This window comes from Hippocampus comes, unplaced genomic scaffold (assembly GCF_001891065.2).
Source record: "Hippocampus comes isolate QL1 unplaced genomic scaffold, H_comes_QL1_v1.1 scaffold122, whole genome shotgun sequence".
Taxonomy (NCBI): domain Eukaryota; kingdom Metazoa; phylum Chordata; class Actinopteri; order Syngnathiformes; family Syngnathidae; genus Hippocampus; species Hippocampus comes.
This window is the reverse complement of record NW_017842059.1, coordinates 329,819-345,040: the sequence shown is the minus strand read 5'-3', so window position 1 is coordinate 345,040 and position 15,222 is coordinate 329,819. Positions and strand designations below refer to the sequence as shown.

Below are 15,222 nucleotides of genomic sequence, written 5' to 3'. Positions count from 1 at the left end.
GTGTCTGGTCCATGAAGGCATCGCAGTAAAGAATACCGGAAGTAGTTTCGTAGTGAAAGTTATCTTTGTTTCAACTGTTGAAGGAGTTAGAATCTCACTTCTTCCACTGCAGCCATTATTTTAGTCCCTCTCGTTATTTCCAAACTTATTGTAAATGCAGTCATGTTAGAGTCGTAAACGACTTGCAAAGAACGGAAAGGTGAGATCTCTCCTCATTAATTTCGTCGCTTTTATTGCAATTTAAACTAGCCGGTCGCTTTTGCTAATCAGTTTCCAGTACATTTTGAGTGATGCATTCATGTACTTTAAGTGCAATTAATATTGAAAGCTTACCTTGTTATGATTGCCAGTGAATTAAGTGTTAAATAAATAATATCCCATTCACTGCACATATTGGTAAAATCAAATGGATAGCAAACGTAGAGCACTCGGTAAACGTCTTTTATGTTACAAAAAAAGTTATTTTGTTCGTGGAGAAATTGTGTTGTATTTGTTGTCGTTGCTTGTTTTGTGTATGCTTTTATTTTTAACCTCAAGCAGACAGCTGCACGTGTCGTGCAATGGAGCGATGGCGATGGATGCCTCAGACAAGCTCATTCATGCCTAGTGTATTTTTGTAACATTTTTTGAGCGCGTTTGTGTGGTGCAGAATTATATTTTTGTGACACAGGCAGCATGTTGACTGTTAAAATTAATGCATGATAAATGGGGCGTGTTACCCCTGCAGGGCCTTTTTTCAAGTTTCACTAATTTATTATTGAATACACAATGATTACAAACACTGTATGTATCCCAACATGATATGTCTATACTCTATATACTGTCATTAGATTGAATGGATCATTGTAACACATTGTAAACAGTTGCCTGTATGTACTTGACTGACCACACCAGAATTTAAGGAAGTTTCCTTGGGATCATGTATAGAAACACATGCAATGCTTCATGTGATGACTGTTGTGTGTCATTCAAATCTCAAGTCATGAGTCACATTGGGCGTTAAGTCTGTGTGCTTTGCAACTTTAACAACACGTCTGCAGTCTGCATACCAGTGTCAATGATGCTCTCATGACTACAGGCTTCCATGTTTACAAAATAAAAAGCCGCAACAGGCACTTGCAGTTTTGCACGGAAAACCTCATCAAGATTGATGCCGTGTTCCATCCACATTAGATGGGGTACATACAAATTCGTTACAGTGTCATCCATCCAGGACACGCAATTCTATTTGGAGCTCATTTGCGCAAATTCCTTAGTCTTTTTTCCGTCAATATAAGAGCCCGGGTATTCTCCCAAAATGGCAGATTTCCTGTTTAATTTGGGACATGGGTCTAAGAGGCTGGTAATAGACGCTTGGTGCGTCTGTTTCATGTCTGCTCAATTTTGTGTCCATCTGTAAAAGTGATGTTGAGGGCTTTTGGAATTTGTCCAATTACCATCCTGGGAATTTGGTCAAAATGGTTGACTTCCTGTCCAATTTTTTTGTGTGGGGCTTGTTTTTCAAATTCGTATGAATGGCCAAATTCATTCAAACTGGCTGCTTCAAACTAAAATGGACAGATACTTGTCGACTGTTACTGTTACTCTGATGCTTTTTCATGTCTCCTACGATGATAGACATGTCCACCCAATTGAGTGTCAGTTGGTCAAACTGGTGTCAAAGGTCTTTCAGTATCTGTCAAAATACAAGCGCTTCAATTTGGCCAAAATGGAGTTCACGGAATGAGAATATTTAGGTATGTCTGTAATATACTGGGGCGGCCCGGTAGTCGAGTGGTTAGCACGTTGACTTCACAGTGCAGAGGTACCGGGTTCAAGTCCAGCCCCGGCCTCCCTGTGTGGAGTTTGCATGTTCTCCCTGTGCTTGCGTGGGTTTTCTCCGGGTCCTCCGGTTTCCTCCCACATTCCAAAAACATGCCTGGCAGGCTGATTGAACACTCAAAATTGTCCGTAGGTGTGCGTGTGGGCGCGAATGGTTGTTCGTTTCTGTGTGCCCTGCGATTGGCTGGCAACCGGTTCAGGGTGTCCCCGCCTACTGCCCGAAGACAGCTGGGATAGGCTCCAGCACCCCCCCTGACCCTAGTGAGGATCAAGCGGTTCGGAAAATGAATGAATGAATGTAATATGCTGCCCCTATTGGCCACGCGCACACTAGAACGAGCAACACAATGTCCACTGAGCATGAAACCATGACGCTTAAAATATTAAAGTCTACATCAGCGGTGTCAAACATACGGCCCGCGGGCCGTAACCGGCCCGCAAGTAGGTTCAATCAGGCCCGCAGGATAATGTAAAAGTGAAAAAAATGCATTAAAGACACAGAATTAATATTTTTAATCAGGTGCAATTCATTGAGTATCCGCAAGGGGACACTGTTTTGATCAGAGAAGAAGACAACAGCAGCCTCAGTCTGTCACTGAGACAGACCCATGACAGCAGACGCTATCAATAGCACTCTCACATTTACACATTTAATAGCACTCTCCTTAGTTTGTAAGGTGTAGGCAGGGATTACATTTAGATTTTATATGCACGTGTAAATGCTTTAAAACTTGCTTTCTTTATGAATCTTGTTTAATCTTAAAGTGCATTACTATATTTTTCAATACCAATTACTTGTTAAAGTTTGTACAATCAGTGGGATCAGTTGCAATGCATATATGTGAATGATAAAAGTAAATTGCACATTTGTCGAAGGAAATGTAAGGTGCTTCATGAAATGTTTTGTAAAAGATATGTTCATTAAATTTCAACATTTTCCTAATGTTCTTGTGCTTCTTTATACCAAAACAAAGGAAAGACATATTGTTTTGGTTATTTATAGCAAAGTATTGTATCATTTTAATGGTCCGGCCCACTTGACATCTACCGAGGCCGTATGTGGCCCACCATGTGAAATGAGTTTGACACCCCTGGTCTACATTCTGTTGAATTGTGTTATTCATGTATTTTTTAAAATAAAGTACAATTTTGTGGACTGCTAATTTCCCGTTCATAATCTTTTGTCCCAGAACGTGATCATGGCCATCGCCCACGTGGCCACTGAGTACGTGTTTAGCGACTTCCTCTTGAAGGATCCTAATCAAGCTCGATACCGCAGTGTGCGCACCGAACTGGCGGTGGACAAGATGGTGACCTGCGTAGCTGTGGGCCTTCCTCTCCTACTCATCTCATTGGCCTTCGCGCAGGAAGTATCCGTCGGTCAGCACCGTTTCATTACTTCCGACAAACACAAAAAAAAAACGGATGAGGTTGTTGGTTTGTTGCTTATACGGAAGAAAATGCCATTAAACAGTTATTTTCTCTTTTTGATATATTACTCACAACGAAAAACATGATCCCCCTCCGCCCCAGAAAGCAAATGGTCGAGTCCATGAACCAGGAAGTAATATGCTAACTAGCAAACAAACACAAAATTGGCACTCCCATCATTATTTTTTTATTTTAAAAGAGGAAATTATTCTTTTTTTATGGCACGTTACCTGATTAAACCATTCCCCCGTGGCAGGATCAAAACTAATGCAGTCCCATCGTCATACATCACCTATGAGCTAAGAATAAGCTAAATTGTGAACAAGCATCCAAATAAAAAATAATTAAATAGGACTTATTTTTTTAAACATCTGTCATGATTAAACCCGTGCCCAAACTGAATTGGTGCAGTTCATAGCCTTACATCATTCTCCGTGAACCAGGAAGTAGTATGCTAGCTAACAAATGAAAATTACGTCAGAATACATACAGTATTTGAACCTTTTTGTCAAGGAATAATTCATTTTCTCTATTTCCATTTGTTTCATGATTAAATGGTTTATCCCCTGCCCGAGAAACAAAATTGGTCCTCATGTTCCATGTCATCTTCCGTTCACCCAGAAGTAGCCTCCTACCTACAGTAGCTAACAAACACATTCAAGTCACAGTATGGAATGTAAATTTCTCTTTTTGCCGTTTGTGTCATTATGAAGCCACGGTACTCTCCTACAGTCTCATATCACATTTCGTGTATTCTTTACAAACCAGGAAGCTCGCAAACTAGATTAGAGAAAAGTTCCGCATGGTGGTGTTTATGTGAGGTGTGTTGACATTTGTTTGTTGACTTCAGGGACCCAAATTAGCTGCTTCGCTCCCAGCAACTTCTCATTGAGACAGGCAGCATACGTAGACTCGTTCTGCTGGGCGTCCGTGCACACGCACACGCTGCCTCTCTGGTTGCACAAGGTACACACTCACTCACTCACACACACTCACATTATACCGTTCATAGGGCACTCTTTCTCATTCAGACAGACGTGAACTCGTTCTCACTCACCCACACACTTACACTCTCACACATACTCTCACTCTCATTCCAATGCTCAGACATAGTCACACCACAAACTCTCTCACATACACTCTTACACACTCTAATATTTGTGTGTTTCGGCCACAGTTTTTCCCGTACATTCTGCTGCTGGTGGCCATGCTGACGTACAGTCCGGCTCTGTTCTGGAGGTTCTGGTCAGCGCCGTTACTGCAGTCGGACCTCGGCTTTATAATGGAGGAGCTGGACCGATGCTACAACCGAGCTGTCACGCTCGCCAAGCGCATGACCACCGATGCTTTGCATGGATCCGACAGGTATACGGTTTTTATTTCACTTTTTTCTATTTTTATCAGTATTTTAATACATTTTTTAAACTTTACATTCCAGCAGTTTACCTTACTTGACTCTTTTGTTTACATACAAATTCAGTTTGCAGCCATCACGACTGATGTCATGCTGAATTATTTACTTTACAATACTTATATATTACAGTACATACTGGTTCTCAACTTTAGTCATTAATTTTAATGTAGCTGTTGTTTATTAACTTTTTTTTTACATTTTTTATTTTAATGTGTTTACAATTTTTATTTATGAATTGTATTTTTAGTTTACTTCTTTGTTTAAAACATTTTATACCTTTTTGTTGTATTTTATCTTATTGTACTTTATGACATTGTACTTTCCTGAAATTTTGCTGTACTTTAAAAATTTTTAATTTCCGTTTCTATTTAAATGCCTTTCATTTTCCTCCATTTTTTCTGCTTCATACTTTATTTTTGCTTTACTATATTTTATTTGCTTCACTTCATTTTTACTTATAATTTATCTTATATTTGAGTTTCTTGTATTTTATTTTATTGTTATTTGACTTTTTTTTTTTTTTTAGTTTTCACTGCGGCATCTGGTCCCATCCTCAAAATGTTCCTCCCAATTAACATCCTTCTGAAAAGTTTGACCAATTAAAAACATTCCGTCTATGAACTTACATCACATAGTTTCCTTATTGTTACATTTACCCTTTCGAAATAAATCTTTCTCCTTTACTCCGTTTCACTCAGTTAGTACTATTTGTTGTTGTCGTCATAAAGTTGCAGCGACCCAACGGAGGGCTGTTTCAACTACCCGCTGGTGGAGAAGTTCCTGATGACCAAGCGTTGCTCCCGCGTCCTGTTGGCTCGGTACCTGCTGTGCCGAGGTCTGACGTTGGCCACGTTGCTGTGCGCCTGCCTCTACCTGGGCTACTACCTGCACTTAGCCCCGCTCACCGATGACTTTGGCTGTACGCTGAGAGTGGGCCTGCTTGCCAATGACTCGACCGTGCCGAAAAGGGTGCAGTGTAAGCTCATCGCTGTGGGAGTCTTCACATTGCTCAGGTACGTGGTATGTGAAGTCTTTTATTTTGAAATGGCAAACGTTCCAATAGGTTTCGAACTGTGGAAAAGGTCAGACAAATAGAAACTGAGAAAACCATTGTACTGGTCAGAGTGTGACAGAAAGATGGGAACTGAGATGAAAGTTGAAATTCTTCACAGGAAATTATATTTTGAAAAATCAAACACTGTAGAAGGACAGAGACTGTGATAAAAAGTAAGATATTGGACAGGAAGCTAACCATTTCAAAAGGATGCAACCTGAGAAGCTGCACAGAAAAAGTACTGCTTTTCAAAACTCAAAAGGATGTAAACTGAGAAGAAAGTTGAAATGCTGAGCCAGATGTTTTATTTTGGAAGTCAAAACTTAGAGAAGATTGGAAACTAAAACAATAGGTGAGATACTGGGCAGGAAGACTGAATCTGAAAAGTCAAGAATAACAAAAGGATTAAAACTGAAATAAATGAGGCGATGTTGGGCAATAAGTTGTATTTGTAAAGTCAGAGATGGGAACTGACGAGAAAGATGAGATACTGTCTGAGCGGGAAGTTTTATTTTAGAAAGTCAAATGTTGCACGTTCATATATAAAGGGATGGAAACGTGATACACTGCAGCTATTTTATTTTGAAAAGACCTTATGGATCTTGGGATGTTGTGCAGGAATTTTTACTTTGAAAAGTCAGAAGGATGAAAACCGAAATGAAAGGCAGGATGCAGGGACGTATGTTTTAATTTGAAAGCCAACAGGAAGCATTCTCCTCCTAGCCTGGTCAACTTAATCGTCTTCTCTACGCTGATCCCTGTGGTGATCTATGCCAGTCTCCGCCCCCTCCTCTGTCACCGCTACGCCCACTTCCTGGAAACTTACCAATTGCTGCCCACGGTGAGTGTCCTGCCCACGCCCAGCGGCCAATGGGACGACCTCTCTCTCTATCTGCTCTTCTTGGAGGAGAACATCAGCGAGCTCAAATCCTACAAGTACATCAAGGTCTGGATGTACGCGATACATAATCCAAAGTATGACTGTATTATACAACATCACCATTTTGTTTCCACAGTGTCCAATAATGTGGCCTATTGTGTCCCACAATTTCTGCCATTTTGCGCAATAAGGTCCCCTTCTTATGTCCCATTCTGTGTCATTCTGTCTTGTTTGTTCTTGTTGTTGTTCCATAGTGACCACTATGACAGTATTTAATGATAATTGTGTTTAGGTGCTGGAGTTGCTGAGGAAAAGAGGAGAATGCTCGGGTGAGGACTTTGACGCCATGGGTCTACTGCAGACACTGTATCTTGTCAAGATGGACACTGTGGATGCTAAGAAAGCCGCCGAAGCGGCGGCAAAACCAGACCAGGTTGTCATCCATGAGGAAAAGTCGGACAAAAACAACATCCAAAGCCACAACAGACAGGAGGATGAAGACACGATGGGAACTGAGATGAAAGGTGAGATTCTCGACAGGAAAAGTTGACGTTTACGGAAGAATGAGAAGAGAGGAAAATTGAGTCACCGGACAGGTTTTGATTTGAAAAACAAAGAGTTACAGCAAGGCTGGAAACTGAGATGAAAGGTTAGATGCTGGTCAGGAAGTTTTTTTAAATTTGAAATGTAAATGCCAAAGAGAATGATTGAAACTGGGTTGAAGAGCTAGACAGGAAGTTTTACTTTGAAAAGTAAGATGATACAGAGTGATGGACAACCTGAGATGAAAGGTGAGAGGCTCAATGAGAATTTTATTTTGAAATCTCAAATGTTAGAGAAAAAGCAAAGTTGAGATTCTGAACCGCAAATTTTATGTTGGAAAATCACACTGAGTGAACTGATGAGATGCTCTGATGGAAGTTTTATTTTGAAAGGTCCAACATCCCATCATTTCTTTTCAGAGCTGACTCGGTTGTTGCCGGGCAACGGTGATGTGACAGAGGGCAGAGCAAACAGCGAGGGCGGGGCTCTGCGGCAGCGAGCAATGTGATTGGCTGCTGACTCTCCCGCCACAACCACTTGACGCATGACATTTGCATATCCATCCAGCTCATTAGCATGTTGTTTCTGTACCTGTGCGTGCCCCTTTATGGGATGGACCACGACCCCTCGGATGATGTGACCATTTCAACCATCCTTAAACTACAATGACATCATCAGAATGAGATGCGATGTCTTTATTTGCACTGTTTTTGTTGTGTTTTATGATTGTTTTGAACCAAATATTCTTATGTATGGATTGTAATGCTATTGTGATTCTGTATACACTGGTATAATGTAAAAAAAAAAATGACAATGACGGTACAAAGCGTTAACACCAGAACGGATCATGTTTGCTTCATATTACTCTGTTGTTTTGTTTTTGTTGTTTTATACTGGCATCATGAATGTAAACATGTATTTAATACCGTCATATAGCGACTGGAAACGTATTTTTTGAAGTGGTACACTTTGCGGTTTGTGTTAACTGAATATGTATTTTTATCATGTTGTCGTTTGGAAAATAAAGCAGCTGTTGAAAGTGCTTTGCATCTTACTTTTGGTGCTTATTTAAGCCAAATATATGACATGAAACCTTGCATTAAAAATGCTATTTATTAATGCATGTAAAATGTCATGCAATTTTTTTGTCTAAGCAGCAGGCACAAAAAGTAAGGACATTCGGTGGATTAATTGTTGTAGCAATGTTTCTTTGTAATAAATCTTAATGTGATGCAATCACTCAAAATAAGTCGAGGGCAATAGCAAAATAAGATGTTTGGCATTGTCGCAGAAAATTTGGTGAATTTTTTTATGCTTGCATAATTTGTGAATTAAAAAAAAAACACACCAGGCAATACATTTTGTATCATTCCTTTTTAAATTTTATTTTTCAATCAACTTTTCAACCTGCTGCTGAGTATTTGCGATGATATGTTCAACTCCATGATGAGCGTGTCCGGGATAAGGTGTAAACATCAGCAAACGCATTTAAAAAAAAAAAAAAAAAAGTTCGGATCCAACAACGGTTCAACAAGGTCGACCAGCTGCCTCTGGTTGCTCGTTTATAAACATCAGCTTTACTTTTCCAATCATTTTTAACGGCTAAAATGATTTAAAGTGAGCAAATTTGTTCCAAATCGAGAATACAAAACATAATATTAATAAGACACTAGTGACTACAGGGTTGACTTAACTCACAAGTACACCAAATTTACAACATTCTAGATTTTCCAGTTACGAGGCCGTCAATTTCTTTGTGAGCCATAATATGATTTAAGCATAAGCTTCACACACTCTACCCACTAGACTGCAGCAGTGAAATTCACAACACCGGGCCACTTGTTCTAGTTGGCTCCCTCACCAGTTAAGTACAGAACTCTGTTGTGTTTTGCACTTGCGTTTGCGAGTATTTAGCATAATTTCTACTTACGGGCCCTAAGAAACTGGGTGTTGAGAAGAAGCGAAGGTGTGTTTTTTTGTTTCCCCCAAAACTGTTTAATTTTTTACATTGCATGTTGTGTTCATGATTGTATTCAGTACAATACTTTGGTGTTACTTTTCAGGGGCTGGAATGGATTAATGAAATTTCCATTCATTTCAATGGCTAAACTTCATTTGAGTTACATATATGAGTGATTTAAGTTATAAACTTGGTTACTGAACGAATTAAACTTGTGACTCAAGGTACCACTGTACAAGATTAAAAATCACATTATTTGGCCAAATAGTGTGAGAAAAGTCCAAAAAGGTGCGCTAAAGACGAAAATTTGCAAGTTCGATCTCTTAATCAATAATTGCCAAATACAAGTCCAGACTTTGGGGCACCCTTCATATATATATATATTTTTTTACTCCATTCGAAATTAGAGTGACAAGTGAGCTTCCAATACACTGCTCGGCACTCGCAACTGCAAAAAAATTGTAAATTCGAGTAGTCGTAGGTCACGGTACACTGTACTTTCTTGACATTTGCTTTATTCCCATGGAAAATTTCCAACTTTGATTTTGCAGCCCTCAGAAGGGCACACACGACTCATCAGAGATTGTTCGCAAATGTCCGACATTCTTCAACGATGCCAAAAACTCTGATTGGAAGACTTTCTCCGAGGCAGCGCGGCATGGATTATGATTGGTCCGTTGCCCGTGTCAGTGCTCGACAGACAAAAACGACAAACGACAAAGCATGCAGCACAATTCAGCTATCAGATGGATGGACACTTTAGATGGAGTCACATGCAAATATTCTGTGATATTTCTCGTGGTTGTTGCTGCACAAAACAAAATAAGTTGACAGTATGTGTCGGAGGGAGGCGGGCTAATGTGAGGTAAAATATTTTGTTTTTGGAAAATCACGAAAAGGAATTTTCTTTTATTTGCATTTCAAATGGACACTGACTCAATTTTGCTTCTTCAAATGAATTTGTTTTTCAAATGCTATTAACCCTTTAATGCACCCTGTAACCTGAAAACAACCTGTCCACTGTAGTAACCGCTGTCCCTAAAAGGGTTAAGATAAATGTAATTAATTTCAAAGTGGCACACATTTTTATATAAATGTCACTTATATGCTCTCGTCACCTGAAAACAAACTTCGTTACGAGCTGTAGCGAACATGGTAAAATCGAATTATTTTTATTCCCGTTGAAATATGACAATCAACTAGTTATTTAAATTATTTATTTAGGGCTCAACCGATTAATCGATTAAGTCTTGAAAAAAACTGTCAAATGTTCTGCCTTAAAATCATGTCTTTGTTGTTGTAAGTGATAAGGGGGAAAAGTACTTATTTTATTCATTATATCTCTCTTATATATATATAAAAGTATTTTTTTAAATGAGTCGGCCAACGAATTATTAATGTTTCTAAATTGTGTTCATCTGAATTTTATTCTGGCAAATGTTGGAATTGGCATCAGCCTAAAAAAATCCATATCGGTCTATTATTATTATCGGTCTATAACTATTATTTAAATTCGCGACGCATAAATTTTTACCTCCCATCAGCCAACATCTCTCCGTAACAGCATCAGATTATAAATACACAAGGTGTCATGTCTTGCTGACGTGCACATTTTAGCTCCCCTTTAAGACTTTCGAGTGCTCTAACGGGTCAAAGAAAATGAATTGAATTAATTCCATTTTTTCTATATCCTTGATAACCTGCTTCAGGCCCATGTAATACTGGTATTCTCTTTATTCTCGCTCTCGCTGGTAGAACAACTGTGTTCTATGAGTAATGTTTGTTTTTTTCATTGCTTCATGACATTTCTGCTCACTAGGAGAACAACTATAAACTACTTTCTCGAAATGACAACCCAAAGATGGATATTAATACAGTAAAATTTGTTTCCAGCACACAATTTTCATTCAGTGCACTAGTATAACATGATACATTATTCAATTTCACGTCTTACTAGTGCTCTGAATTGTCCTACTAATGAGAACAAAGAACGTACAGTATTAGTATGTGGACCTTTGAGGCAACTGAACGAAACCTGATTGGCGGAGCCTGATGACATCATCAGTAACTTTTTCTACATGACTGGCTCGTACAGTTTGCCGCTCACACTTGGTTTTTTTTTTCCTTCTTGTTTTGATTTGAACTAATCAGAATCCAGCATACAAGGGGAAAAAAAGATGTGTTGAGCGCACACTTACTGATCTGCTTGCTTAATGGAGCCCACTAGTGGCCTGGCATGCACATTGCAGCGTCCAGTCCAGATGCTCTTTTGCGGCCTAACATACAGAACATTCATTCGGGAGGCAGTGACGCAGACGACACGTGAAAACTGTGGATGAAACATTAGCAAAAAGAAAACAAAACATGCTTGATATGAGATATATCGAAGTTCTTTGTATCTTAATGCCGTACTTTGGCGTAACTTTCCATCCAAGGCCATGTCCATATGCCATTGTCGATGAAGAAATAAAATTGATGCATCCCTCCACCCGGTGAGTGATGCAATTCGAGGACGGTACATTTGCAAGTGGAAACATTTGATTCGGTTTGACTCGATGTATTCACATCTTTTAAATCAAAACCTATTTTCGAATCAATTTGCGCTACACCGTTAACATGGACACACAATAGGCTTTTAAAAAAGAAAAATGTCTTGTTCTCACTCAAGTCCAGACGAAATGAATTCAATGGAGTTTCACATTATGGGTAAGCATTAACATAGTGGACATTTATTAGTTATATGGTTTGGTTGAAGATTTCTGTTTTTAAATATACATTGTTTTCTCTTTTGTTGTTGTGTTTGTGTGAGACCGTTGTATATGTTAGTATTTGGCTAGGAGACCTTGGTTAGATATGTGGTTTAGTTGCAGCGTATCATTGTCTGTGTATACATTTGGACGTGGCCTCAGAGTTACGTTTCACAAACAGGAAGTGAGTCAAACCACATCCGGCGAATTTAACTTCTTGATGATGATGGCAGAGATGCAATCAAAACAAAAGAATCTGTACATCTTCCTCTCAACAATTCCATCACCAACCACACATAGATACTGTATAATACATAAATATAGGCTGCGACGTAGCAACCCAAAACTCTCAAGTGTGACTGGCCACAAGAAGAAGCTTGTGATGCTAAAAAAAAAAGAAAAGAAAAAAGTGCTCAAGTGTTTGCATCGCTAAAGAAGAAAAAAATGCGCGATGATAATGGTGACGACGACGATATTTCTACATGGCTTAAAGCTTCGGAGTTCTCAGCGCTCGCCCGACTCAAAGGAGCCGGTGGGGGTTGTGGGGGGGGACACTTTGTCGTCACGGTGACGATGACGATGAAGAGTAGATGTGCTAGCCTCCTGGCTTTTTGCATAAAATGTAAATCGTCATCACCAAAAGAAGAACATTGAAAGAGGAAAAAGAGGATTCTTGCCCTTTTTTTCTGCTTCTTTTTCTCTGCTTGTTTGGGTTGGAGTTTCCGTCATCATGGCGTCGGTTGTTTGGTGCTGAACAGTTGGGAGTGTTGCATGGGAGTTCTCCAGCTGGGGGCGCTCCAGGCTACGAGCCTTCCCGCTCTGTGCAGTCCTCGTCGTCATCTTCCAGCTGCCCGTCCTCCTCGCAGCCCTGCGTGGCTCTCAGGGGGCTCCTGCCTGGCTCCTCGCCGTTCATGGTGGGACTCCGCGAGGACTTGAGCAGCTTCTCCTCCAGCTCGTGCAGCGACGGCTCCTTGTACATGCACACTGATGACAAAAATATACACAACTGCAGTCATTCTGCAAAAAGTCATCCTCATCGCAGTGTACCCCTGGGAAATACGTTCCTGACAAGGGCTGAATGATTTGGAAAAAAATAATCTTTTTTTTCCCTCAAAATCCCGATGGCGATGTAACATAAGATTATTGTTTTTAAGGTCCTCTTCCCTATTGTTTAACAAATATAAGCAATAATTTTTAATCGGTATTACAGTAAACAATATCAAATTTATCACACATACATGTTTTGATCTGATAAATTAGGTTGATGATCAAATGAATTGAATGTTGTCAAAGTTCTCATTTCAAATTACTGACAATGTTTTTGACCATCTCTACGATGGCTAGATGGAACTCTTCAGTTCAGCAGTAGTTCTACAACCCCAATGGAATAAGATGCCAAAAGAAGTGAAGTGAGCCTTCAGTGTGAATTCATATAAATCCAGGTTAAAAACTGTTCTTTTTCCCCTCACTTATGAACAAGGCCTTTGCAAGTATTTTGAAAATATTTGTTTTCAAAACCGTGTTCTTGCATACGTACGTTGTTTTCGTAATTTTACTAAGTTACCTTGTTATTTCCTTTTTGGGCCTTTTAAATGTCTCAAATTCTTTTTTTTTGTCTTGTAAATGCTGTATTTGTAATTGTGTGGAGCACACTGAGTTACTTTGTGGATGAAATGCACCATATAAAAAAACAAAAACCATGCTAGTCTATGATGTTTTTGGTTTTTTGTTTTGTTTTTTTAACAGGTGACCCCAAAAGGTTTCATCCCCGTCCCCATTTCTTAAAAAAAAAAAAAAAATACAGACACGAATAAATAGAAACTAAATAATCCAGGGTAACGAGTAAAAGACGAATGGACGAGTCAGATAAAAAGTTTACTTGGGTTGTCTTTCTTTGCGTGATTTAGGAAAACATCATGGCTAGCCAGCTAGCTAACATCAGTGCGCTATCCATCTTAGCATATAATTACCACAACTGTGCCATTAACCTGAGCAACAGAAAAGCAGTTAATCAGCCAGTAACTAAATCATCGTGTTAATTTTGACCGATTTCCAATGCCCGATTTTGAAACAAATTCCGTATTGAAATGGAAATTACATCTGGCGTTCCATCTCCTGTCCAAGCAGTTGTTTACACACGTTCGGAATTAGCCTCGAGTGATGTGCATGACACTAAATGAGGTGAAGCCAGAAGTGGAAGAGGACAAGGATGAAGGACGAATAGGAAGAAGGAAGTTGACAGATATTTTTAAATGACGCTATGGGAGCCGGGATTGAGTGAGGGAGGGTGAGCCGTTCGAGCGCTGAAAGCGGAGACGGAGGTCAACGTTTCCGCTTGAAACTTCCAAGTGAAACACTGGAATGTCAATTTCTCCTCTGAACGACAGAAGTGAACACGACCTCCGCGGCCAGCGCGCTAAGTCAGTTGGATTTTGCTGCACTTTTAGTTTTTTTTTCTTTCTTCCCTTCTTTTTTTCCGCTATATAGGTCTTAAGTTCATTCAGTTGTTGTCATTGATATAAAATGTAGATTCACATTTTCAAGTGGTGAGTCTTGAATGAAACTTTCCACCCAAATTGTTTGATTCAAAGACTAACAATAAATGTACCCTCCCCCACCACCCCCCACCCCCAAAAATAGTTTTCATGGGTTTCAATTGGCCTGCGATTGGCTGGCAAACGGTTCAGGGTGTCCCCCGGCTATTGCTACAGCTGGGATAGGCTCCACCCGCCCTCTCCCCCCACGACCCTTATGAGGATAAAGCGGTTCAGAGAATGGATGGATGGATGGATGGATGGCATTCAATTTGGCAAAAGTGGCATTGATAGAGCTCAAAGTTACAATTTGATGTAAATCACAAATTAATTTTAAAAGCTAAGCTTGGAAATGTCAAAATGTGACGAGCCCTCCCCAGAACGTCATTGTATAAACGTGGCCAGGGTGGTACCTTCGATGGGCCTGGGGACAAAGTGCGAGCAGGGTTTGGTTTTCTTGACGCGGTTGCCCTTCATGATGACGCCCTCTTTGTTGAGGCCCAGGAACCAGGCCCGGCCCGACTCGTGCTGCCGGTACAGCGTAGATGAGTAGATGACGTAGTAGTTCTCAAACACAGACTCCTTGAACTTACACTCGGCCGTGAAGATGTCCTGATTGACACACGCATGCACACACGCACACGCACACGCACACACACACACACACACACACACACACACACACACACACACACACACACACACACAAATATTTCAAGTATACAGTGAACCTCGCTTGTCATTAAAGACACAGCGTATAAAATTCACAATATAGAGAGACCATTAAGTACATTTAAATTCGAGGTGTAACGATTAATCGATAATTAATTGATTATCA

The 15,222-nt window shown here is 39.9% G+C and overlaps 2 protein-coding genes and 1 long non-coding RNA gene across 7 annotated transcripts in view; 2 read left to right on the top strand and 1 right to left on the bottom strand.

The window, feature by feature from the left end:
• Positions 1 to 29: 29 nt before the first annotated feature.
• LOC109510734 (pannexin-1-like) lies at positions 30 to 8,197 on the top strand. Of its 2 annotated transcripts, none has more exons than XM_019861272.1 (8): positions 30 to 199; positions 3,012 to 3,201; positions 4,103 to 4,218; positions 4,430 to 4,617; positions 5,395 to 5,679; positions 6,498 to 6,666; positions 6,893 to 7,124; positions 7,563 to 8,197. In XM_019861272.1, exons 2-8 carry the CDS (start codon positions 3,021 to 3,023, stop codon positions 7,649 to 7,651), a joined length of 1,260 nt encoding a protein of 419 aa, XP_019716831.1. In that variant the 5' UTR covers positions 30 to 199; positions 3,012 to 3,020; the 3' UTR covers positions 7,652 to 8,197. The 2 variants fall into 2 exon arrangements, with proteins under 2 accessions (XP_019716831.1, XP_019716830.1); XM_019861271.1 differs by having other exon boundaries at positions 6,444 to 6,666.
• Positions 8,198 to 8,508: 311 nt separating this feature from the next.
• LOC109510739 (uncharacterized) overlaps positions 8,509 to 15,222 on the top strand; it is a 12,561-nt gene continuing 5,847 nt past the window's right edge. Inside the window, exon 1 of the long non-coding RNA XR_002167178.1 lies at positions 8,509 to 9,121. This is a non-coding gene — a long non-coding RNA (uncharacterized LOC109510739). The remainder of the gene's footprint in view (positions 9,122 to 15,222) is intronic.
• LOC109510737 (fibroblast growth factor 12-like) overlaps positions 10,887 to 15,222 on the bottom strand; it is a 26,116-nt gene continuing 21,780 nt past the window's right edge. For all 4 annotated transcript variants that reach the window (XM_019861277.1, XM_019861278.1, XM_019861276.1 and 1 more), the window contains 2 exons: positions 14,798 to 14,996; positions 10,887 to 12,834 (listed from right to left, as the gene is read on the bottom strand). In XM_019861277.1, the coding sequence (XP_019716836.1) occupies positions 12,653 to 12,834; positions 14,798 to 14,996 (381 nt within the window). In that variant the 3' untranslated portion in view covers positions 10,887 to 12,652. The remainder of the gene's footprint in view (positions 12,835 to 14,797; positions 14,997 to 15,222) is intronic.

What these genes read in the sequence shown, in the direction of transcription:
- LOC109510734 (XM_019861271.1), top strand. Translation starts at nt 3,021, where the DNA reads ATGGCCATCGCCCACGTGGCCACTGAGTACGTGTTTAGCGACTTCCTC. An exon ending in GGAGTCTTCACATTGCTCAG is followed by an intron (nt 5,680 to 6,443) that starts GTACGTGGTATG and finishes TTCTCCTCCTAG; the next exon opens with CCTGGTCAACTTAATCGTCT. An exon ending in AATCCTACAAGTACATCAAG is followed by an intron (nt 6,667 to 6,892) that starts GTCTGGATGTAC and finishes AATTGTGTTTAG; the next exon opens with GTGCTGGAGTTGCTGAGGAA.